The sequence below is a fragment of the Meriones unguiculatus genome, chromosome 1 (genome assembly GCF_030254825.1).
Source record: "Meriones unguiculatus strain TT.TT164.6M chromosome 1, Bangor_MerUng_6.1, whole genome shotgun sequence".
Classification (NCBI taxonomy): Eukaryota; Metazoa; Chordata; class Mammalia; order Rodentia; family Muridae; genus Meriones; species Meriones unguiculatus.
In genome coordinates this window covers 6,408,845-6,434,144 of record NC_083349.1, presented here as the reverse complement: position 1 = coordinate 6,434,144, position 25,300 = coordinate 6,408,845, and the positions used below count along the sequence as shown (strand labels likewise).

Sequence of the window (25,300 nt, the reverse complement as noted above, 5' to 3'; positions counted from 1 at the left end):
TGAGCAATTAGTGGGACAGAGTAGACAGTAGATAAGTGACTTGTCCAAGGTCACTTAGAGGCAGGCTTAAGATTCACACTCAGAGAAGAAAAAAGTATCCCAGGTAGGTCAGGTGTTGGAGGAAGGTCCAACTGTGTTTTCAGATGCTGATTTCAGTACCTGGAGATCTGGTTACCACCCAGGCACTGTTATGAATGTTGAACTATCTCCTGGAACCATGCTTCCCAATTGTCCCTGACTGGCTGATTAAAAGGCCTATACCTGGGCAGCAGAAGCGAGAGGCAGAGTGAAAGTTCATGGATCTTGGGAGAGAAGGATCATGGGAGAAGGAGACAGGTACTGGAGAGGAAGGAATCAAGAGAGCCTCGATGGGTCAGCATGGAGAGGAGCACATGGCCAGAGCAGCTCCGGCCCAGATGAAGAACAACAACATTTTGAGATTCTGGATGGAAGAAATTATTAGAGCAGATGGCGTGCAGCTGGGGCTTGGGAGGCCAAGGTAGCTTAGGAGGTAATATCTACCATGCCCCGAAAGAAAGGTTATTCTGAAATCTATCAGATGTTTGTGTCTTTCGGTGATTAGAATAGCAGGTTAGATAATACTGCCGTAATAATTACAGGGCTAATAATACACATTATTAGACTTTGCTTTTAAATTATCTACAAAAGTCAGAGCCTAGCAGACATATTTTGTGTGTATATAGTTTTAAAACGCACACACGGCCAGGCATGGTAGTGCACAGGGAGGCAGAAATAGTAGGATCTCTGTGAGTTTGAGGACAGCTAGGTATACATAGTAAAGTCTAAGACAGCCAGGGCTACATAGTAAGACCATGTCTCAAAATAAAATAAAATAAATGCACATTAAATTTCAGATTTCCAGATTCCCTTAAAAGAAAAAAACTGTTAGATACGGCAACAGGGGACATCCTCAGAAAGAGCATCCTTCTCCAGCCTTCTCCAGTGCACTGCCCCGAAGCTCCACACAGGCCACCTATACCCTGATCTAATGGTGGACTCCTGCCATAGTCAGACATTCCGGAAAGAAATCAAATACACAGACCTATCATCTGGAGCCCAGATGTTTTTGTTTTGTTTTTTAATAAAAAACAAAGTTGGTTTTGAACCTGAGATTCAAGGATCCACAATGAACCTACAGATAAGTTACCTTCAGAGCAGCTGTCCCAGCATACTGTTTACTGATGGAGTCGCCATTGTTTGCCCACATTATCTGGTAGATCCGATTACATTTCGCAGGTAGTGGCTGCTCTGGGGGCATCACACCTAGTTTTTTCAGCTAAAATAAACACATTGGTGAGTAGATAATATATGAGAAACCATAGCATGAAATATAGACTATAGTGCTATGGAAAAAGAGAAAAAGCTGACATAAGTGAGGACCCTTGCATAAAAGAAGTGTTTTCAGATTTCGCGCGTGTGCGTGTGTGTGTGTGTGTGTGTGTGTGTGTGCATGCTACTAAGAACACGGGGGGCCAGAAGACCACCTGCAGGAGCCAGTTCTCTCCTTCTACCATGTGCACCATGGGTCAAACTCAGTTTCCAGGTTTGGTGGCAGTGCTTTACCACTGAGCCATCCCACTAGTTCCCTCAGACTTCATTTTTGAGACAGTCTTGGTATGTACCCCAGGCTTGCCTAGAGTTCTGGATCCTCTTGACTCAGGCTCCTGAATATCAGTATTCAGAACTGTACCAGCATGTCCAACTCTGACACATTTTTTAAAGACTGCCAGGGGTGGTAACACACACCTTTGTCCCCATCCCTTGGAAAACTGGATCACAGATGGACCTCTGTGAGCTCTAGGCCAGCCAGAAGTGCATAATGAGACCCTGTTTCAAAAACAATTACTAGTAAATAAAGAAAACACTGCTATCAATTACTATAGCTGAATAAGGGCCTAAAGAATTTTAACCGTGTGTCAGGGCAGAATTCAAGGGTTTTGGGGGTGTTTGTTTTTAACATGAATTCTCTCATTTACTCGTCACAACACTCCTGTTTTAAAGATGTTAAGACTCGGTTTGGGGAGGTTTCCTGGAGTCAATATTCCATAAGGGCTTAAATTCAAAAGCCTTAGTACTTTAATGTACTTAGTCCTTTAAATGTACTTTAAAAGGACAGAACAGAGAACAACCACTCAGCCCTATAGGGCAGGGAAGACACCAGAACTCCAGCAGGTGCTTCTGATTTGGACTGCGGCCCAGGACACTGGTATGAGGGGAGGGAGAGCTGGAAGATGTACAGTGAAACACTGAAGTAACAAACAACAGGGAGGAAGCAGCTCCCATCCACAGAGCTGGGGCACAAGGGGAAGGGACCAGAGAGCCTTCCGCTAACAGGAATGCATCATGCAAAGGACTCTGTGGCTTCCCATCTTTGATCATGGTCTCTAGTTCTGGTCCCCTAACAGCCCCACCCCTACCTGCCACTGCTGGCCTAAAGGAAATGGGGCGTGCAGACTCCCAGCCGCAAACACAGAACGGTGGGTCTTAAGCTCAGAGGAAAACGGAAAGTAACCACAAAATGCCCCCAACAGATTTAAAATGTTTGCAAGTTGAGTACTTAAGAAAATGCTACCACATCCTTCTTAAAGTTACATTCCCCAGGTTTTCATTCAACAAGAATGTGTGCATGCTAAAAAATGTGCTACACAATATCTGACTTTGAAAGGATGTTTTACTATTTATTTACATATATAAGTTTAAACCATTTTAAAGTGAATATTTAGAAGTAAACAGACTCCAGATTACCTGCTGTTCCATGACCACTCTCGCAATGGCAGCTTGAACCACATTGGTGCGATCCAGGCAGTCCATGCAATTAACTCGAAAAATCCCTTCTTGCTTACATATGACCCCCGCCTGATCAACCCTTGTCAAGAGAAGCATGGGATTAATTTACAATTTCTAAAAAGTTTTCAAAAAACACAAATCTTAAAAATAGGGCAACAGCAGCAGTAGCATTAGCTGGCAATTGTGTAGGCATATCCTCACAGGCTAGGCAGTTCTGGGTACTCTGCAGACTTTACTGTCAGTTATAAAATAACTTGGCAGCGAGGTACTGTTATTCCTGTGTAAGAACTAAAATCCCAAGAGCAGAGAAACTGAGAGAGCGAGCAACTTCGCTCCCGCTATGGAAGGCAGAGCTGCCACACCCCCAGGCAGTGCATTTGCACAGTTTATGCATTTTAAACACCATCTTGCTGCTCCCTTTCTAACTCCAAGTGGAACGAACTAAAACACACTAACCGGTTATGCCACCTGCCAAGGAGGCATGCAGTAGGCCTGTGCCCTCTAACAGGCCACCGTGTTGTCTTAACATCTAATCAAACGTTCTCTCCTGGCCTACAACATGATTTTTTTTTTCTACCTCCTGGAGTCTAGGCATCTTTTCCTACCCTGTTAATTTGAAAATGCCTAAAAAAACTGAAGCTTTCCTTCCCCTGAGGGATGGCAAAGGAGGAAAACAAAATGGAAGCCACAGAGAGGGGGAGGAACGAGTTTAAGGCCTTTAAGCACAGCAGCAGCATTCTTCTTCATCTTCCAACCGTCTGGCTGTTCCCTGTTCACAGGTGGCACTACCTGATGATGGTACCCATGAAAAGGAAGGAAACTGATCAGGAAAAACACAAACACAGTCAGCATGATGCTGCTGTTTTGATGTTTAGTTGTACTAGATGAACAGGATTTCACAGACCAAGAGTCAAAACAACTTTTTGTGAAATACCGTGGCGGTTTCAGAAGAATGGCCCCATAGGTTCATATATTTGAATGTTTGGTCCCCAGTTACTAGATCTGTTTGGGAAGGATTAGGAGGTGTGGCCTTGTTGGAAGCAATGTGTTATTGGGTGGGCTTTAAGATTTCAAAAGCCCATGTCCTTTTCAGGTCTCTCTCTCTCTGTCTTGTGCTTATGGACTGGAGGCAAGCTCTCAGCTACTGCTCCAGCACCATGCCTGCCTGCCTGCCTGCCTGCCTGCCTCTGTCACAGTCCCCACCATGATGATGCTGTAGACTCTAACCCTCTGGAACCATGACCCTCAAATTAAATGTTTTCATTGTCACAGTGTCCCTTCACAGCTAAAGAAAAGTAACTAAGACAAATACCTACCAACACCACTTCATGTCAAGAATAATGTCGTGAATGGCATCCGTTAGGATTTGAACATTCTCAAACTTCATTCCTCGGCTAAATCCCATTCCCCAAAACAAAAAAACAAAGAGCAATCCTTAGTATTAAAACAATTATTTTAGTTTACTTAAGGTAAAGGGGGCTGGGGACACAGCTTAGTGTTAGAGCTCTTGCCTAGCATGCACGGGTTTTAATCATCCACACCATTAAAACAAACACCTCAGCATTTGAGAGACAACTCTGGGAGTCTGAGGCCAGCCAGGGCTATGTAGTGAGACTTTATCTCAAAACAATAAAAAAAAAAAAAAAAAATCTAAGATACTATTGTTTATATTTACATCACATCTTATTTACTTATTCTGTATATGTGCACACACGGAGCTCAGAGGAAAACTTTCAAGAGTTGGTTCTCTCTACTGTATGGATTTCAGGGATCAAATTCAGGTCATCAGGCTCGGTAGTAGGTATCTTTACCCACTGAACCATCTCAGCAGGTCCTTAGGATCTTTACAGTAGCTCAAAAATCTTAGAAAGAACTGTTAATACATATAGATGACTTGCTACTTCCGTATATTAGGTAATTCTATGGCAAACTGATACTTGGGTACATGTGCAAACACTGAAGCCTTACACACAGATGCTTCTTCCCCACAACTTTGTACCAAGGGAAATTCACAGGCAAATGAGGATTGTGGCAAAAGGATCTTGCTTTCAGAATACTAATAAAGTAAGGATGTCAGCAATAGGATTCACCTACTGCTGCCCAATCAAAGCAGCTGGACAGAAGCGCTCCTAACAGTACGAGGAAGCCAGCAAGATGGCTCTGTCCTTCAGCGGCTGTGCTTAGGCCAAAACCGGAACTTGAGTTCACAATGCATTTTGGAACTGAAAATACTTTAACACCAACTTACAGGCCTAGCTAGAGCAAAGCTCACGAGCACTAACAGCAAGTAAGCATGACCCCTGTCCCTTCTGAGCAGGGAGGAAGGGACTTTTTCCTTCCCAGGGAAGAGCAGAGAAAATGAAGTCCCTTCCCTCTCAGCAGACCCATACCAGTGTTCGTGGAAGTCGAAGGAGACGTAGGTGAGCTGTGAGTTGTTGAAGAGCAGCACCTGCTTCAGGTAAGCATCGCCAATAATCTTCTCCCTCCCAGCCTGGTCTACCAGGTTAATAATAACCTGTGAGGATGAAGAGCAGCAGCAACAAGGTTAACTAGACCTCAGAACTGTGATGTGAGCCTAACAACTCACTTACAATCACATTTTATAAATATCTTACATCTGTGCTTAGAAACTAATCCACTCGAGCGTCAATTTTTTTCATGAAATTAAAATGTTTGTTATATTAATATTTAGCTGTGTGGGAACTGCTGACATCAATGGTAATAGTTCTATAACTCTGCAATAGCCAACAAATACACAAAGTAAAACATGCTTCTTTTTTAACAGCAAGTATTTTCTTTAAGAATTTTAATGTGTGTGTTTACCCCTGGGGGCCAGTGGCCTTAGATCCCCTGGAACTGAAGTTATAGGCAGTTGTGAACTGTGGATGCCTGGAACTGAACTTGGAACCTTCTGGACCTTCACCTCTCCAGTCCAATCAGTATGTATTTTAAATAGTATGAACTTTAAAAAAAATTTACAAGTTAAACATTGTACTGAAATATGTAAAAGAAAATCTAAATACACAGGCATATTATCATGCTGCTGAATCTCAAGGTCCAATATTGAAAAGATGTCAAGTCTCCCCAAATTAATCTAGATACTCAACAATCCCAAACAATCAAAATTAATCTATATGCTCAACAATCCCAACCAAAATCCAACCAAGGTCTTTTCATGGACAACATAAGTTAATTCTAAAGTTCATCTGAAGGAGTAAGTGTTTGGGAATAAAACTGAAAAGTAATAAACATGGAGGAATTCGCCCTTCTTGGAGCAATTCTATAATTCTATGTATTCTACACAGCAAGCAAGACTGTGGAACCGGACACGGGCAACTACTCAAGAGAACAAGGCTGACGGGGGGGGGGGTCGGGACTGAGTCAGCTGAGGCGCAAAGATCACACTATGCTTGTGCGCACAAACTGACGCCTGTGTCAGGGGCTCAGGGAGAACTGCTCCTCTGCAAGGAAGAAGACAGCAGCTACCAGATCCCTTCAGTGAAACACGAAAAAGATTCCAGATGCACCATGACCTAAATGTTTTTCTTCAAGTTATTTAAAAAAAAACAAAAAACCAAAAGCCACCTTCCACAGCTGTAGGTGGAAGCATGACCTTCCAAACATAATATAAAAATCAGAAGACAAAGGAAAAGACGGACAGATGTGATAAGAGAAAAAAATTAAATTACATATGTGTACAAGTGACATTATAAGCAAAAGTTAAAAAAAAGGAATTTCCCTGAGAGCATACCAGCCACACAAAACAGTATTTTATTGAGAAACATAAACGGAATAAGAAAGAAAAAAAAAAAAAGGACAAATTTGTGCGCACACGAGCATGTGCACACAAACACAAAACCAAAGTAAACAAGATGCTACAATGCCATTAATAGTAAACTGCAATTGTTAAGATATAAAATTGGTTTTTACACACATACAGGTAAATTTAAACACAAAACAGAGACCGAATTGGTGAACATGGGAAAACAAAAAGCTTCCACTGTTCCTGGGGATATTAACTGTGTGATCTCTGAACAAATGTTTTTAGTTTACTGTTGTCTGTGTTGGGAAGGTGCACGGGCGTGTGACAGATAGCAGAGGACAATTCTGCAAAGTTTCCACAAACTGCTCCTGGTGTGGTACCTCTGAAAGCAAGTGAATGCTAAATACCAACTTTAAATGTATATACTGTTTAATTCAACAAGCTTGCTTTCATGAATCTATTCTGTAAACGCAAGTGCTCCAATTCTTGGACTTTTAAAATGGTATTTACTGTTGGGTGGCAGGGGTGGGGAAGCACACCTATTGGCAGGGTGGAGGGGGAAGGTCGGAGAACAACCTTGTTGAGTCAGCTCTCCCCCTCCCTCTTTTGTGGGCTCCAGGGATGTGGTGGTCAGCCTTGCTCAGCAAGTGCTTGACCTGCTGAGTCATCTTGCCAGCTCTGCATTCTGCATCATCTGTTTTCTTCTTTTTCTTTTTTCTGAGGCAGGGTCTCACTATGTATCTCTGGCTGTCCTGGAACTTGTTATGTAGACCACGCTGCTTGAACTCACAGAGATCTACCTGCCTCTGCCTCCCAGGCACTGGATTAAAGGCGTGTGCCACTCCACTCCACTTACTTTCTAAAAACTGAGTTTTTAATGTAGTCCAGACTTTGAACTTACTGGGTAGCCTAGGATGGACTTGCTCTGTAGACCAGGGTGGCTTCAAACTCAGAGATCTTCCTGCCTCCACCTCTCGAGTCCTGGGATTAAAAGTGCCTGGCCTGACTGTTCTTTTAATAGCAAAAAGTACTAGTATATTCTAAAGGTCCATCAGCTGGGAAAAGCTAGCAGCCAGAGACTTAAGTAACAACAGACTGCTACAGCACAGTAAACACACTTCTCTCTGTGACCTGAGATCACTGTGAATGTGCTGGTGTCAGGTAATTCTTGCTACAAACAAATCTCAGAGCAAGTCTGGAAAGAGCAGGGCTCAATTCAGTGATTCCTGAAACCACTGAGGGCCCTGGTTCTTTTGGCCTTTTCATTTTGCCATCCCCTCCACTGCTTTTTCCTTAGCAGCATACCGGATAAACATCCTTCAGTTCATTTCCAGTCCTGAGACAGCTGCAAAAGTCCCACATCAAATCCAGACACAACAACCTCAGGGGCACTGTTGCTTCCGGTAATCTTTTATTGACGCGGTAAGCCTTTCCCACATCATACACCATCTGTCAAACAGCCCCAGCCTAAACCAATTATGGGCTGGAGCAACACTGCCACCAGGAGTGAGTCATACTATCGATGGGCCTCTCATCCCGCAAGTAATCACCCAGGAGAAGGACACAGATAACTCAGATAAATGAACACCGTCAGACTTCTGCTGGAAGCCGGAAGGTGTCTGCTTGGTGCACAATCTAGAAATTGATGTGAGTCAAGGGGGAGCAGGGAGCAAACGTGGAGGAGTGCGTGAGGAGGTTATTTCCTGGGCTTGCAAACCTCAGGACTGCTCCTTTTCACAATTCTGTGTTACATTTAAATATGGCTTATTCTTTGTAATGCTACTTACAATTAGGAATATTGTTAATCCATGAGTCAACTCATATTATTAAGGAATTCAAATGTAGAATAAGACCAAATTGTTCCTGACCACATCAATCCCACACGCCTCCCTGAGCAGCCATCTTGCTCAGACGCTACAGCGAGAGCTACACCAGCACCCTTGACTGAATACATCTAGATGTGTTTGCTATTTAAGTGCTAATTGCTCTCCATCCCTTCCCCTACTTGATGTTTCTCATCTTTTTTACTTTGGCCACCCCAGTGTATGAGTCATGGCTTTAATTTGCATTTCTCTGATGATTAATAAGATGGCACACCTTCTCACATGTTTTTGGGCTTTATAAAATAACCCTTTACATAAAGATTCTGTTCAATTTTTTCCTAGTTTTCTTTTGTACTGTACATCATTTTTAATGGATTTAGAAGACATTTAAGCTCTCTTCTCTCTCTCCCCTCTTGCTTTCTCTGTCTCTCCTCTCCTCCCTTTCTGTGTGCACACTTTCCTCTCTCTCCTCCTACCCCTGCAAGAAGGCTGAGAGCTGCTTCCAATAAACCTGCATTTATATACTTAAAAAAAGAAGATATTTGAATATGCTATATGATAAGGGACCAAACCTTAACTATTAAAGATTTATTTTAAGTATGAGTGTTGTGCTTACACATATCTGTGTGTACCACAGGTTTTGCCCAGGGCCCAGGGCCATCAGAAGAAGGTGTCAGATTCCCTGGAACCAGAGTTGCTCACGGTGGTGAATCTCCACGTAGATACTAGGGATTGAACCCAGTTCCTCTACAAGAGCATCAAGTGCTCTTAACCACTGAGCCAACTCTCTGGCCTCTCCTACTTTCTGAATTTCCTTCCATTATCTTCATAGTGCCTTTAAAATATTTTTTAATTTTAAACATATGAGTTTCTTTGTATATAATCAGAAATAAAAATAATAAAAATATTTAAGGTCAAAATTAAGTTAATCTTTTCCATTAAGACTAGTGTTGTTTTGTACACGTGTGTATCTTTGTGTGGTAAATGCACGACACAGAACACGTGCAGAGGTCAGAGGCCAACCTTGGATATAGGTCCTTGCCTTCCACCTTGTCTGTATTATCTTAGGCTGCACATACTGTCTAGCTGGCCCGCAAGCTTCTAGGATTCTCCTTCTCCACTTCCTGGCTCATCTGAACAACACTGCAGGCACACGGCACTGTATCTGACGGTATGTGAGCTCTGGGGAACTCTCAGGTCCATGCCATACCTGTGCACTGTGCACTTTACCCATAAAGCCATCTCCCCAGCCATTACTTTTATTTTTTAATAACTATTTTTTGTTTGGTTGTTTGTTTATAAAGACAGGGTTTCTCTCTTTAGTCTTGGTTGTCCAGGAGCTCACTACATAGACTAGCCTCAAACTCACAGAGGTCTTCTTGCCTCTGGCTCCTGAGTTCCGAATTAAAGTCCTATGCCAGCACATTTCTTTGTTTCTTTGCTCTTTTCATCACTGATGTTTTGTTTTGCTTTGTATTCCAGGACTGGGTTTCTCTGTGTAGCCCTGGCTGTCCTGGACTCACTTTATAGACCAGGCTGGCCTTGGACTCACATCAACCTACCAGCCTCTGCCTCCCTAAGTGTTGGGATCAAAGGTGTGCGCCAACACGTCCAGCTGTTTCTTTCTTAATTATGTGTATGTGTGTATCTTTGTATGGGGTTTGTGCATGGGGTTAAGCACAGCCGCACATGAGGCTAGCGATGTCAGGTCCCTCCTGTAGCTGGAGTAACAGGGGACTGTGCTGAGACCCTACATCAGGTCCTCTGCAGAGCACTACACAGTCTTAATCACTGAGACAGCTCTCCAGCCCCAGAATAACCATTTCCTGGACGGGCATTACTCCTCACTAAGTGACTAAGAAAATGGGGCAGTCATATACTTGACACACAGGAAGATACGGTAGCTGCTTTTGTAAATGCTGCTTATGGCTCCGAGTCAAAGATACGCTACCCTGTCTTCAATGCCTAACCTTTCATATTCAGATCAAGTCTTTCTCAAAACCATTTTTATATATGCTAAATGGATAGTGGGTACCAAAAAGAAAAGTACAGTTAGGTTTAGCATGTTTTATTTTAATTGGTAATAACATTAAAAGTACCTGTACCAACTTATGCTGTTGCTAGCAATATTTGAGTTTCCGTTTTTAAAAGCAAATACCTGCCTTTGTGTATTATCAAACTATCTACATTTTTAATATGATTATTAAATAATGATTTGTTCTTTACTGAATTTTTTTTTTTTTGTCTTCCTATTCCATACGAGACTATGGTTGAAACTACATGAAATCTAAATACTAACTTGGGAAGAACTGAGGTCATTCACCCCTGTGCCTTGCTATTCCTCAACAGGAACACAGCATTTTCTCTCCCTTCTCATTTTCTTTTCTTTGGGGACAGGGTCTCAGTCTGTTGCCTGGCTAGCTGGCCTGGAACTCTCTACCTGGACAAGGCTGGCCTGGAAAAATGACTCCCACGTCACTACACAGTCAGACTGGTCATTCCTAATAGACAAGCACATTACTGACTTTCATGTACTAATCTTATAGCAAAATTATGGTACTTGTTTTTCAACCTAGTGGTTTTCAGTCCACTCTGCTTTATTTGGTTGCATTCCGTGCCTCCTCCTGAGATGCCGGTCCCAGGCTGTGACAACCGACGGCGCCTACTCCATCTTCTCTGAACAGTCTAAAGCAACTGACTCCAGGATGTTCGTACCTTATCACGTGTAACCTTTATGCTGAGTGCGGCTGTCTACTTATGAGCAGTATTTGGTTTCTTTCATGGAATTATACATTTAAGGAAATGTTTCTTAGCCCACCTGTTTTTTGTAAATTTTCAGTTGTTCTTCGAAATGGGCACAGAAACAGTCCACCGTTTCCTTCTCACCTGCAAAGAAGCAACACAAAATCTATTTCTCCTTCCCATGTGGAAACAGATGAGTGTGCCCACTCCATTACCTCTGTTTGTTTGGTTTGGTTTGGTTTTTAAGATAGGGTTTCTCTGTGTAGCCCTGGCTGTCTGGCTGTCCTTGAACTCACAGACATCTGCTGCCTCTGCCTCTGGAATGCTGGGATTAAAGGAGTGTGTCACCACTGCCAACCCTATTCTTACTTCCTAATAATTTATTGACAATTTAAATGTAAGACTGGCTAACCGTCATTTTAAACTAAAATTTCTGTTTTTCCAATTAGGCTGAGCTGAAATATATCTGAAAGTGCCAACTGTGAAATTATAAACACACACACAGGCACATATATGGATGCACAGGTTTCAGTAAAGGTTTCATGTGACTTATAATAAGAAAACAAAGGTGATATTTTGGTACTAAAGTGAAAATACTCTTAAGAAATTAAATCCTGAAGGTTTTACCTCTAACTGATTTCCCAGGCACTGCCATCTAGTCAGCACACTGCCTGCTTCTGCCAACGCTGGCTACATTCACCCTCTCCCAGAGTTAAATGTTCTGAAAGATAAGCTTCAGAGCAGTGGCAGTTCAGAATCTGAGATGGGGCGCTTTACCGCAGAGCAGGGTGGGCGAAACTGCAACATCCAGGGAAGAGCTTAGTCCTGAGTCTAGGACCCCGCCTCTGACTGTCACCTGTGAGGGCAGGTCACAGCGGGAGGCTTGGCTTTTGTTGCTGTTTTTAGTACAGGGACTGAGCTCTTCAGGAAACCATACCTCAGCCACATCCCAGCCCTGAGAATTATTGTTTTAAATGAAACAAACGTATGCCTATCTGTCAACTGATTTTTTTTTTTTTTAATTCTCATTGAAATCTTCACTTGCAAACCAAATGATTGATATGCTTACTTTTGTCTAGCCGAGGTCTTGGATTATAGCGATACCCAACCTGGCTCCAAAAGACAGGCACGGAGCCTCGAGTTTGAATAAATGACAGGGTGTGATTATGAACATGAATTAACTGCTCAGTCTCCACATAATTTGCAACATTTCCATTTTTATCCACTCCTCTTCGTTTATAGCGCATTCCTGAAAGAAAATTAAACAGAAAGCGGCAACAGTTATAAAATATGTGCTTAGCTTGGCTTGGTGCTGGAGCACACGCTTGATGTTTCAGTGCTTTTGCAGGCTGAAGCAAGAGAATTACAAGTTCGAGGCCAGCCTGGACTATATAGCAAAACTCTCAACATAACAAGAGGCTCCCCCCACCCCCACTGTCTGACTAGATTGTGCTTCAAAAGCCTTGGCAGCCTATGCATAGCCCACAGGTAAATAACAACTATGCAAGATTATAGCCGTACCCATCACTGCTAAGTTGGATCCTTTGAATGAAAGACAATGGCTTTCCCAAAGGGCTTAGTTAGCACTCTGAGAGGATTTATCCCTGCGATGCAGGCTTTTAGTTGGAACACTGTACTCAGATACATCCCAGGTGACTTTCTTCTGTCTGTGTGCATGCCACCTGCTCTGATTTGCTAACTTTCCTGCTCCTCTACAGCAGAAATCAGTCTCTAATTGCATCCCAGTATCTGGAGTTTGGATCTAACCGTGCTTTCAAGTCCATGATTGTCATTTGCATTTCAACACCTCTGCAGCTTCTCCATTCTCACCTGCACTGGCTTTGCATGCTCTTACTGACCTGCTCTGTGCCTACTCCTGCGCGATATGAGAGCCACTAGAAACCGTGGGTGAATGTCATCAACACAGCTGGACTCCTGAGCAGGGGTCTCTGGGCTGCTCTTCTCATCATCAGATGACTCGTAATTCACCACGAGTTCCTCGATCTGCACAAAGCCCTGGATGATGGGGACGATCCAGAAGTCCACCTCCGGGGTCTAGGTTGGAAATGAACACGGTCGGTTATATTCCACACAGAGCTGCTGCTTGCCTAGACCCAAACAACAATCCACACACACTGCCGTCCGCCTGCCACAGCACAAGCCTTTCTCAACCCCATGTTCCACTAACTGGACATCAGGGAAAGAGGAGAGCAAGAGGGCCTTCCCTTTCCTTTACAGTGGTGTTCTTAAGAGCTGACTGACAGGAAACACAGCCTGGGTGCCAGACTGTTCCACACAAACTCAAGCTCCACTACCCACAAACTCGCTGACAGAAGCTCACTCACCTCGCTAGGCCTCAGTGTCCTCCTCTGTGAAATGGGACTACTACTGCCTCATAGGCTGTTGTGAATAATGAACAGTACATGTAAAGTAAAGCACAGTGCCTGCCAAGAGTAGTTAACAAATGTAGTGCTTATAAGTATTCCTCGTGGTATAGGAAAGCAAAGCTTTAAAGTTGATTTTCAATCCTCAACTGCATTAGCCTATAACAAAATGAAACCAATCCTGATCATTTCATTTCAAAACATAGTTTACTCTTAAACAATAATAGTAGTAGTAGTAGTAGTAATAGTAATAATAATAATAATAATAATAATAATAATAATAAAGGCTTGTGTATTAGCCGGGTGCAGTGGTGCATGCCTGTAATCCCAGCACTCGAGGAGGCAGAGGTAGGCAGATCTCTGTGAGTTCAAGGCCAGCCTGGTCTACAGAGTGAGTGCAGGACAGCCAACGCTACACAGAGAAAACCCTGTCTATTTTTATGTGTATGTGCCTGCTTGTCTGTATGTGCACCAGGTGTATACAGTGTCTTTAGAGGCCAGATGATGGTGTCAAATCCCCTGAAACTAGGGTTACGAAGATAGTGAGTTATCTCGCCGGTACTAGGAGCTGTCCCCAGATCCTCTGCAAGAGTCCCCAGCGCCTTTACCCACTGAGCCTTCTCTCCAGGCCCCACAACTTTTATTTTGAGGTAGAGCTTCACTGTGTACCTAAGTCAGGCCTAGAACTTCAGTGGTTCCCTTGCCTCACTACTGTGCTCAGTTTTGTTGTTGTCATTTATGGTGCTATGAATCAAACCCAGAGTCCCATGCATGCCAAGAAAACACTCTACAACTGAGCTCTGTCTCGGCCACAGCTTTACTTCCTATTCTGCTTTAGAGAAACACCAGCCTAAAATTAAAATAGTAAATGAACAATAGAAAGTATTTCCCTAAGTGTCTTATTTTAAAATGGTATCTAACATAATTAGGATGATACTGTTCAGAGATTTATTCTTCTTCTGTTCTTCTAAACTAAACATATTCAGATTTTAAACCAAATACTAGAGGTAGAAATATGATAGGAAGTTCAGCATCATCCTTAGCTACATATTAAGTTTGAAACCAGACTGGCCTCCAGGAGACCCTGTTTCAGAAACAACAGCATAACACTAAGAAGAAGCTCAGTCAGGAACGTGCTTCTGCACTGAAGTAAAGGCTGGTATGGAGCACATGTCTGTAACCTAACGATGGGGAGGTGGGCTCAGGTGGACCACTGGGGCTCACTGGTTACCAACCCTACTTGGTGCACTCCAGGCCAGTGAGAGACCTTGTCTCTAAATAAACCAGGTGCCTGGGAAACAACACTAAGGCTGCCTTTTGCTCTCCACATATACACACACAAATGACCGCGTGCACACACACCACCACCACCACCACCACCACCAAAACAATAATAAAACAAACACTCAAAACACTGTCTTGAGATAGGGTCTTTCTACGTAGCCCAAGCTGGCCTGGAACTCACAATCCTCCTGTCTCAGCTCCGAGTGCTAGGATTCCAGATATGTACCACCATATCTATCTTCAGCATCAATTTCAAACCTACCTTTCTTTCTGTCACTACTCACTTAGGGTTTCATTCATTTCACAGCTTCATTTTGTTTTATGTTCTCTATACATCAGATCTTCAGGTTAGGGTTGGAAACAATGAGGTAAAGGGTGGGCCTACATTGATCATTTTTAACACTATTCCCACTACAATATTTTTGTTCTAGCAATAAACCCAAGATTCTTGACAGGAACATAGAAACTAGTTGCCAAATGTCCTCTTTATCCTAAGTCACCAGCTTTAAATAGTAATGTGACTGTGTCTGACGAAAGCTCACCAACACTGGAATTCCACACTGTCATCATAAAGACAAACACTCTCATTATAAACACCCTTATTTGTCTCCTGTCACTGAGCTTTGAGGGTCACAGCATGATCAGTATCAGAAGCGAAGCCCATGCCTCAACCTCAGTGGAGACACAGGAAGTATCTGGCTGAAGATGCCTCTAGATAAAAACTCAAGAACTGTTATGAACTGTCAGTAAAGGGGAAATGGAAGAAGGAAAATAACTGAAAGGCTGAGAAAATGATGATCATATTCCATTACTTTTGTCTAGTACTCAGTGTCCAAAACACACAGCACATAGGAGGCCTCAGGCCTCACTCTCCAACACGTATCAGGGTGGGATGGTTAATCTTCAGTCAACGTGCCTGCACCCAGAATCCCCCGGAGGAGGAGTCAGATCTCTGGGTGCACCTGTGGGTGTGTTTCTAGAAAGAATCAACTGCAAAGAAAAGATGTGTCTTGAATGTGGGTGGTATCATCCCACCATCTGAGGCCCAGACAGTATAGACGAGAGAAGTGCTTGTCAGTATTCCTGTCTCTCTACTGCCTAAGCCCACCATGACAAGATGCTTTCTCCAAAATAGTGATGTACTGAATTCTCCGAAATCACCAGCCAAAACAAACCCTTCTTCCCTAATCTGTCCACCTCAGTCATCCTTATCACAGTGATAAAAATAACTATACTCAAGCACTTCTGCACAAAGAAAAAAAAGAAAGTAACCATCAAATCAGAAAGGAAGCAAGCAAGATGTCATGAGCACATGCACATCCTAATAAATAGAAGAGGGACGGAGAGAGAGAACTCCATGCAGTGCTCTCTCCACATCAGCTAGTTTTCCCTAAACACAGCACTAATAGTCAGGCCTTCAAGATCCGTCTACTCCAAACCCCAGAGGAAAAACCAGAGAGGTATCATTACAGAATACCTGGCTTCTGCAATCCCAATGGATATAAAAAATATGAATTTATCTTTACAGGAACTCTGTGGACATTATTGGTTTCTTGGGCTTATTACTACCCTCACCCATCTTTTCCTGGAGACAGGATCTTGCTATATAGCCTAGGATGGAGTTGAACACACTTACAGAGCCCAGAGGACCCCAAACGTGTAACAAGCCTCTTGCCTCAGCCTCCCACATGCTGGGATGACAGGTGTGTGACACACATTCAACTAAATAACTGCTTGAAGAGACAGGCTGTCGGCAGAGGAGGTGGAACTGCAGGACGCCTGAAAGTAATGCCTTCTTTTTCCTTAGTTAAATGATTATCTTCAGTATGGGGAAACATCTTAATAAGATCTCAAAATTCATCCTAATCAAGTAACATTTGCTTAACAGTTGCAACTAATGGTGTCTTAGAAGCATCTACTCACACCAATCTCAGTCAGATCTTGGATCATGTACTTATTCCAGAAAAATCGGTCATCAACCTAGAAAAAAAATGGAGAAAAGATCAGCTCAGGAGCACGTTACTCAAGTTTCCTATAAAAGGCAACTAGGCACTCGTCTAGGAGCCAGCACTGCTCTGCGTTGTGAGTTGTACCTTCTGCCAGAGGGGGCGGCCATCCCTCTCCCCAGTGACCTGCCTCTGCACTGAGTTGGTCAGGTCATAGGTCAAGCTATAATAGAAGGACTCTGAGTCCATGAACATCTTCAGCAATTCCTCAAGTAATCGCCTCTCCAACTTCTCCTTTTCTTTACTTTCTTTAACCTGTAAGAAGTCAATCTGTAAGTACAGGAGTCAGATGGAAAGTTTATAAATAATGCAAGACTTCAAGTAAGGACAACCCCCAAAACACAGGACAGTCTTCTGATACATTAAAAAGAATTAATCACCCTCAACTTATGACTAATCAAAGATGGATTCCAAGCCCATGTCAACCAAACTCTTACTTTCTTTTTGTTGGGAGCAGACACGTTGGATTTGATATTTGTAAATGTCTTCAGTAGAAACTTGGAGTCATCAGGAGATGGTATAATCTTCTCTGGCTTGTTAATTCCAAAATGATGCTTCTTACAGAGCTAAATACATTTTTAAAAGGATGATTCGTTATTAATTATTATCTGCTTTAGATGTTCAAGTATGAGTCCAGAAGTACATTCCACTGCTTGTGCATTTGGGTTAAAAGCAGACCCTAAGAATTAATGAAATGACTAAGCAGGTAGAATACAGCTATGGTTTCAATAATTAGAAGCCACACTACAAATAAAATACAAGAATACAGGAAAGGATGCACTTAGGGTTAGAGGCAGAACAGCCAGGTTCAAAGCATATCCAAAGGATACAATGTTCTGATCAAGGTTATTAATGCTTTGAAAACTGTCATCTAATAATAAACTACACACACCTGCTATGCCTCAACGTCATTACAAACATGAGTGTTAATATTTGTTTATGCTAACTACCTGAGCGTTTTGGTTGAAAAAAATGCCCTGAGTCCACTCTACTGAGAATCTTAAAAGCTGGACCTTTCAACACTCTCTCCTCCTATCTTTACACACAATAATGAAATCAACAAATAACATAACTTGGGCCCAGAGATCAGTTAAATTTAAAGAGCAGTAATTAGGAGTTTTATATAAGGAAAAGTGCAATCCGACTGGCAAAGTAAGGAGGAGGAAGATGTGACTATGGAATGTGCTGAGCAAGAACAGGGACAGACAGTTCTAGCTGGTGAGAGTCAGTTATATGCTTTATTTTATAGGCTGCTTTGGCCATGGTGACCAACAGGTTAACAGAAGAGTAACAAAGACAAACGCCTTTGCTTTTGGTTCCTTCACCTGCTTTTATCTCAGCCTGGATGACAGTTCACTTGGGCCTATTATCCCTTAACTTCTTATCAAAAAACCCGAAGACCTCTGAGAGGCGACCATCTTTTTCTGAAATTTATTAAAAATTCATTTAATAGGGACTGGAGAGATAGTCCAGCAGTTGAGAGCACTTCCAGAGGACCCAGGCTCAATGCAGCGCCCGCATGACTGTTGAGTGCTCCAGTCCCAGGGGATCCAACCCCGTCTCCAAGGGCACCAGACGTGCACACCAAACACAGACATGTATGCAGGAAACACAACATAAAAACTTTAATTAAAAAGAGAGCGTTTACAAACTCTGCCCTGAGGATACATGATATCCATCACTGACTATTTAGCATGAATATTTATTTATTAGCATTTAGCATACATACTCATCGGATTCTTTACGAAATATTAATGTTTGTATTGTGGGATAAGGCTGAGATTAAGTTGGGGGCATCAGATAACACATGGAATAAACTTTTTGATATGGAAATGAAAATGTCTTCCGTTAGTTTATGTATTTGAATACTTAGTCCCCAGTTGGTAGCACTGCCTGGGAAGGTTGTGGAACTTTTGGGAAGTGGAGATTAATGCATAAAGTATGCCAGTGGAGTAGGCCTTGAAGTTTTATAGCCTTGCCCCATTCCTGCTCTCTCTTCCTTCCTTCCTTCTTCTTTCCTTTCTCTCCTTCGTGAGGATGAAAATGTGATCAGTCAGCTCCTTGTGCCTGCTGAAATGCTTTACCTGACTGATGCCATACCTTCCCCAACATGATGGACTCTGTCCTCTAAAACCATAGCCTTTTCTCTTCTAATTTGCTTTTGATTGAATATTTTACCACAGCAACAGAAAAGCAACTAATATACTGTGTGTGTGTGTGTGTGTGTGTGTGTGTGTGTGTGTGTGTGTTTGTGTGTGTGTGTAGTGGGGGTGACAGACAAACAGACTCACTCATTCACTCCTGGCTAGCCTGGAACTTATTATATAGATTAAGAAGGACTTAAACTCACAGAGATCTACCTGCCTCTGCCTTTCAAGTTCTGGGATTAAAAGTGTGTCCCACCATGCCTAGCTAACTAATACACTTTTTTCCCAATATACCTCTGATATTACATGCAAGTCTGTGCACAAAACCAACTAAAAGCCGAACCGTAAAACAAATACAGCTTCAAACAATTCAGATAAGAATTACAGATCTATGTAACAAAGCCTAAACTCACTGAACCACCTTAACCAAATGTCATTCTAATGAGTATTCTATAATCTTCTATATAATTACTTTTAGAAAAGACAAGTACAGACCACTATCTCTTCAAATGGTTAGAAGGCAGCCCTATCAGAAAACAGTGATAAGAGAAATTATTTCTCGGGAACCCTTCCACTCCTAAAGTATTTTGTTTGGACGAGATCCTTGGTTATGCGTGGATGCTGACAGCGTGATACTGATGCCAGGTCACCTCCCCTTTTCCGGAGGCCCAAGAGTTCCCTGGAGTGTATGACAGGCCCTTGTTACAACTCCGACGTGTGTAGATGTATATATGTATATACATACATACATACATACATATACACATGTATATATACATGTATATGTGTATATAAATATACCACTAGCATAAACTCCCTCAATTTTTCTCTTCTTCTTGCAAGTTGTACTTCACAACCAAGATTAAAAACTGATGCTGCCGAAGAAAAGGAAGACAAATGGTTTTACTTTCAAATGTGTTATCTATATCCATCCTGAGATAAAATTTTAAACAGCTCTCTGATGGGGAAACTAAGCATGGAAAATGATGCAGTCTCTATTACGGCAATGAGATACAGCACATAAGATATGCAGGCATGGAACATAAGCCTTTGGTGCTTTAGGGGTATTTTTTTCAAAATGCATAATGTATGCCTTCTCATTTGCTTAAGCCCTAAAGTTCCACCCATAGCCACATACATTTATATTTTTAAGTGATACTCTATATTGGAAAGCAGTGTGACAGTTCCCAAACAAAGTTGGGTAGAATTACCCAAATGGCCCAGGAGCTCTACACCCCAGGGAAATGAAAACCTACGTCCACCAACGTTTGCACGGCACAGACTGCGCACTGCAGCATTACGCGTAAAAGATTAGAAGTGGGAACTCAAGTGTTCACCAGCTGATGCTAAGTTTTAAAAAAGCACACTTACACAATGAAAGAGTATTTGACAATAATAAGGAATAAAGTGCTAGTAAATGCTATAACAAATAAACTGGCAGGGAAATAAGCCACACACCCAGCTCAGTTAAAAACACAACTGAGGCAGAAACTATAAATTCTAATATTAGGCTCTACAATAAGACCACTTCTGCTCCAATTGCAGAAAACAACCAGCTTCAGCAAATCTGAGGAAGCTGACCTGACTAAACAGCTGGACGACTCTGCTGGGAAGGCTGGCAGCAGTGGGCCGCACAGAACAGTAAATTGGCTTCAGTCAGAGAGGCATGCTGCCGTGGAGGACGTGGGCCAGCTTCGCATAACGAGCACTTATATGTACACCCATGAAAGACAACAGTGCAAACACAAAATCTCCTGGAAATCTCCACTGAGAATGCAATCAAATGAAAGCACACCAGCTGTAGGCACGATTATCCAACATTACTTCTTTTTTAAGGTTTATTTCTGGGATGCAGAGATGGCTTAGCAGTTCAGAGCACTGAGCGCTCTTCCAGAGGACCAGGATTTAATTCCCAGCACCCACATGGCAGCTCACAACTGTCTATAACTCCTGTTCCAGGGGATCTGACACCCTCATACAGATATACATACCAGCAAAACACCAATGTACATAAACTAAAAATAAATAAGTTATAAAAAATTTATTTCTATTTTATTCGTGTGTGTGTGTGTGTGTGTGTGTGTGTGTGTCTGTGTCTGTGTCTGTGTCTGTGTCTGTGTCTGTGTGTGCCCCATGTGTGTGCCAGTGCCACAGAACCCATTGGATTCTCTGGAAATAGAGTTACAGGCATTTGTGAGCAATCTGACATGCATGCTGGAAACTGAACTCAGGTCCTCTAGAAGAGCAGTAGGTGCTTTCAACAGCCATCTCTCCAATCTCTGGCCATTATTATTTCTAAGCGGTAGTATTTTTTTACCTTCTCCTTTACAATCAAACAAGTAAAAAGCATGTTAAGCTTCTAAAAGCTCCTTATGTTTATATAAATTTTTGAGGCAGGGTCTCATGGAGCCCAGCCTGGGCTCAAACTTACTATGCACCTGAAGACAGTCTCGAATACCTAGTCCTGCCTCCACACCACTCCTGGCTTTAAAATGTCCTTTCAATGGGGTGTACATAACAGAAAGAAAGGAGGAGATGACACGTTTAAATTAATATATTAGATCAGAAGAAATGTTATGATTATCATCATAGCTATCTTTGCCTCTCCTGCTACTCAGTGTTGCAAAGTTCCTTTACTATGATACAGATTAAAAGGAAAGGGGAAAAGGCATGACAATAATTTCTAAAATATGAAATACTTTCTCTATAGTTACTACAACAGTCCGAACGACAACTCTCTCCAATGAGCTGGCATTTGGAAACCTGATTCCCGGCTGCTGGTGCTGTTTTGGGGAGGTTTGGGATATGGGCCTTGCCAAAGGAAGTACATTGCTGGGACAGGCTTTGAGGTTTCAAATCCACGCCATCAGCGGTTCACTCTCTCTGCTTCATGTTGAGGTTTAAGAAGCTCTTAGCTTCTGTTCAAGCCAACAATGTTTGCCACTCGCTGCTGTAACGGGTTCTTATCCTTCTGCAACCACAAGTCCAAATAAACTCTTTCTTCTGTAAGCTGCCTTTGTCATGATGTTTTAGGACAGCAACAAAAAAGTATTACCCTTTCCCTAATTTGCACAAGTCATAACATATTCCATTCCTAACACGAACCACAATAAGCACTCTAGTTCAAACAGCCTGAGCAGTCACTCTGGGGAGATGGCTCAGCGAGTAAAGTGCCTGTCACACAACCCTGAGAACCTGGATTCAGATCCCCAGTACCCATGCAGGAAGCCAGGCATGGAGGCATGTGCCAGGAACCTCACCACGGGGGTAGAAAAGGCAGAGCCCTAGACCGTGCTGGCCAGACAACAGTTTGTGAACACTAGGTTCAGTGAAGAACTGTCTCAAAAAAAAAAAAAACAAGTGCTAATCAGGTCATGGTGGCACACGCCTTTAGTCCTAGCACTCAGAAGGCAGAGCAGGATTTCTGTGATTTCAAGGCCAGCCTGGTCTCCTGGTCTCAATAGGGATTTCCAAGACAGCTAGCATTACATACTGGGACCCTGTCCCAAATGTTCTACATTGTCAAACAAACAAACAAACAAACCCTAAAATAAATAGTAAAGGAAGACACATGATGTTGATCCATCCTCCATATGTATACATGTAAACACTTTCATAAGCATATACGTGAACACTCCGCTCTTCCACACGCATGCACGTGTAAAACTCAACTATGTCATGTGAAGGAAGCTTCGTTTTCACGTTATTTAAAGGTAACTCCCTCTCAACACCACCTCAACCAAAGTGGCTCTGCTTCTGTCTTACAGGCTGTATTACAAGGGTTCTAAAGGAGTCTGCTGCTAACTACACAAATTACGTATCTGCTATCACATCATCTCTGTGACCAGAGACGGTTCCCTTGATGCCACCTTACCTCCAGCTCCAGCTCCTGAGGTTCCATTTCAGAAAGTGACAATACAGCAATTTTGGTAACTTTACAGACCTCATGGTCTCCTGGGAGTTTGCCCACCAACGCTTTCTGCCGAATTAAAATAAGCCACCATGGAAGATCTGAAAGAAAAAAAAAAAATCTAATGAATGGATTATGTTAATAGAGTGCTGCTGGCCTGGGGGTGAATGACCTAACAGTAACAAAATGTAAAATACACAATAAAGGCACACAAAAACAGTCCCTTAAACAAAAGATGTCCAGACTCACTCAAAGAAATGTAAATTACACAACAAACACTTGTGTCTAGGTTTTGGGGAAACAAGAATTCTCATGCAGCAGTGCTGGTAGGATATCAAAAGACACACCTTAACTAGAAAAACAATTTATGATGCCTGGAAGAACTATTTCATGAGACGGTGATCCCTGAGTGTATTAAGTGAAGAGCTTGGGTGTGTTACTAATGTATGTAACATCGCTGTGCTGCACTATGGGATGCATCCGATGACCTGGTTCCAAAGCATCATAATGGATCTGGGAAATCCCCACTGCCTAGTGATACAATGGCACAGCTCAGTGTGTCACTCATTTTGATTTGTTTGTAGTGACGTTGAATTCCGGTACAAACAAACTTACCAAGCTGTCAGCGGTACAAAAATAGCAGAACATAAGACTCAACTAAACATACACATTGTGTGACGTTTGCCATTGATTTATTATGGGGTATTTGCTCTGGGGCAGTGGCTCTCAACCTGTGGACGGCAACCCCTTTGGCAAACCTCTATTTACATTTATTTACATCTATTTACAAATATTTACATTACGACTCATAACAGTAGCAAAAAAAAAATTCAGTTATGAAGTAACAAAGAAAATAATTTTATGGTTGGGGCCACCACACCATGAGAAACTATATAAAGGGTCACAGCGTTAGGAAGGTTGAGACCCAGTGCTTTGGGGGATGACACTGAGAGCTGAGTCCAGGGCTCTGCACAGACACTCTTACTGAGCTGCATCATTCTCACACTTCTCTTGCCGAGGAACTGGGGTCAGGTCCCAGCACCCACCTGGCTGCTTACAACCATCTGTAACTCTAGTTCCAGAGGCTCCGGTCGCCCTTTTGACAGCCATAGGCACCAGGCATAGTTCTGGTGAATGTACATACAGGCAAGCAAAACACCGACACACATAACACAAAATAATCTAAAGGTTTTTAAGTTTGCTACAAAACACTGCATCAAGATAACGTTGGCAGCAGCCTACGTCATCCCTGTGTTATATTTACCACAACTCTGGCCTGAATCAGCAGGCTATGCCAAGTGATTCGCGCTCTATCAAAATAATGGTCCTACAATGAGGAGGTCACTTCACAACCTGCTTATGGAACACAGCCCAGTCATTAAGCAAAGCATACTATATTATGATAATATAAGACATTAAATCAAAGTACAAAAAAGTGCAGCAGTCCCTCTTTACTTTCTATAGTTTTAGTCACTTGTGGTCAACTCTAGCCTAAAAGCACCAAATGGAAAATTTCAGAAATAAACAATTAGAACTTTTCAATCTTAGATCATCAAGGTGGGCTTGATGGTGGTCTGTAATTCCAGTGGCTCAGGATGCTAAATCAGGAGTACTATGAGATCAAGGGCAGTCTGGGCATCTCAGCAAAGGAAGGGTCCAGGGGACTGAAGAGATGGCTCAGCAATTAAGAACACTGTTCTTGCAAGAGATTCAGTCCCAGCAACTGCAGGCAGCTAATGACCTTCCATAACTCCAGTTCTAAGTGATCTAAACCCTCTTCTGGCCTCATGGGCACTGAAGGGCTCTAGCAGGCCCGAGCACGGCAAACAGGTTTTGCCTTTTACCCTTCTCCCCAATTCCTTCTGCTTTGCTAAACTGTTAGATTACATTCCCAAAGCTAGCCACCAAGGTCTATTCCCTTAATTGGCCACTTCCTTCCCCTGACTACCAAGGTCCAGCTATCAAAGTACTGAAGTCCCCAATCAAAAGCCCCTTTGGCTCACCTAATTAATTTGCTTAAGATTAACCTACTCATCTTAACACAGGGTTTCCCCCTCTTTCTTTATAAACTGCCTATGGGCCATGTCTGTCTCCTCTCTATCCAGAGGCAGTCCTTTGTCCCTCCTGGACAAATATGCCTTCCCCTTCGCCCTTGCTCCTTTTCCCTTCTCCCTCATCTTCTATTTCCCATCTGTGTCTCTTATTCTCTGCCCTTTGTTCCTTTGGGGCAAATAAATCTCTTTTGTGTAAAGACCTTGGTCTTGGGGTATCCTGTGCCAATTCCGGTCCTTTCAGCCACTACATGCACACAGTGAACAGGCATACATGCAGGCAAGACACACATATGAAATAAAAACAATATAATTTTTTTAATTTAAGTAATGACTAGTGAGGTGGCTCAGTGGGAAATGCACATGCCACAAGCCTGACCAC

The 25,300-nt window shown here is 42.6% G+C and overlaps 1 protein-coding gene across 4 annotated transcripts in view; it reads right to left on the bottom strand.

Annotated features, from left to right (window-relative positions):
• The window catches only part of Inpp5f (inositol polyphosphate-5-phosphatase F), an 88,442-nt gene that overhangs the window by 21,868 nt on the left and 41,274 nt on the right, over positions 1-25,300 (bottom strand). For all 4 annotated transcript variants that reach the window (XM_060380863.1, XM_021655430.2, XM_060380848.1 and 1 more), the window contains 11 exons: positions 22,832-22,968; positions 17,248-17,376; positions 16,898-17,065; positions 16,728-16,784; positions 12,996-13,191; positions 12,206-12,385; positions 11,213-11,280; positions 5,199-5,323; positions 4,125-4,202; positions 2,767-2,887; positions 1,169-1,297 (listed from right to left, as the gene is read on the bottom strand). In XM_060380863.1, coding sequence (XP_060236846.1) covers positions 1,169-1,297; positions 2,767-2,887; positions 4,125-4,202; positions 5,199-5,323; positions 11,213-11,280; positions 12,206-12,385; positions 12,996-13,191; positions 16,728-16,784; positions 16,898-17,065; positions 17,248-17,376; positions 22,832-22,968 — 1,388 coding nt within the window. The remainder of the gene's footprint in view (positions 1-1,168; positions 1,298-2,766; positions 2,888-4,124; positions 4,203-5,198; positions 5,324-11,212; positions 11,281-12,205; positions 12,386-12,995; positions 13,192-16,727; positions 16,785-16,897; positions 17,066-17,247; positions 17,377-22,831; positions 22,969-25,300) is intronic.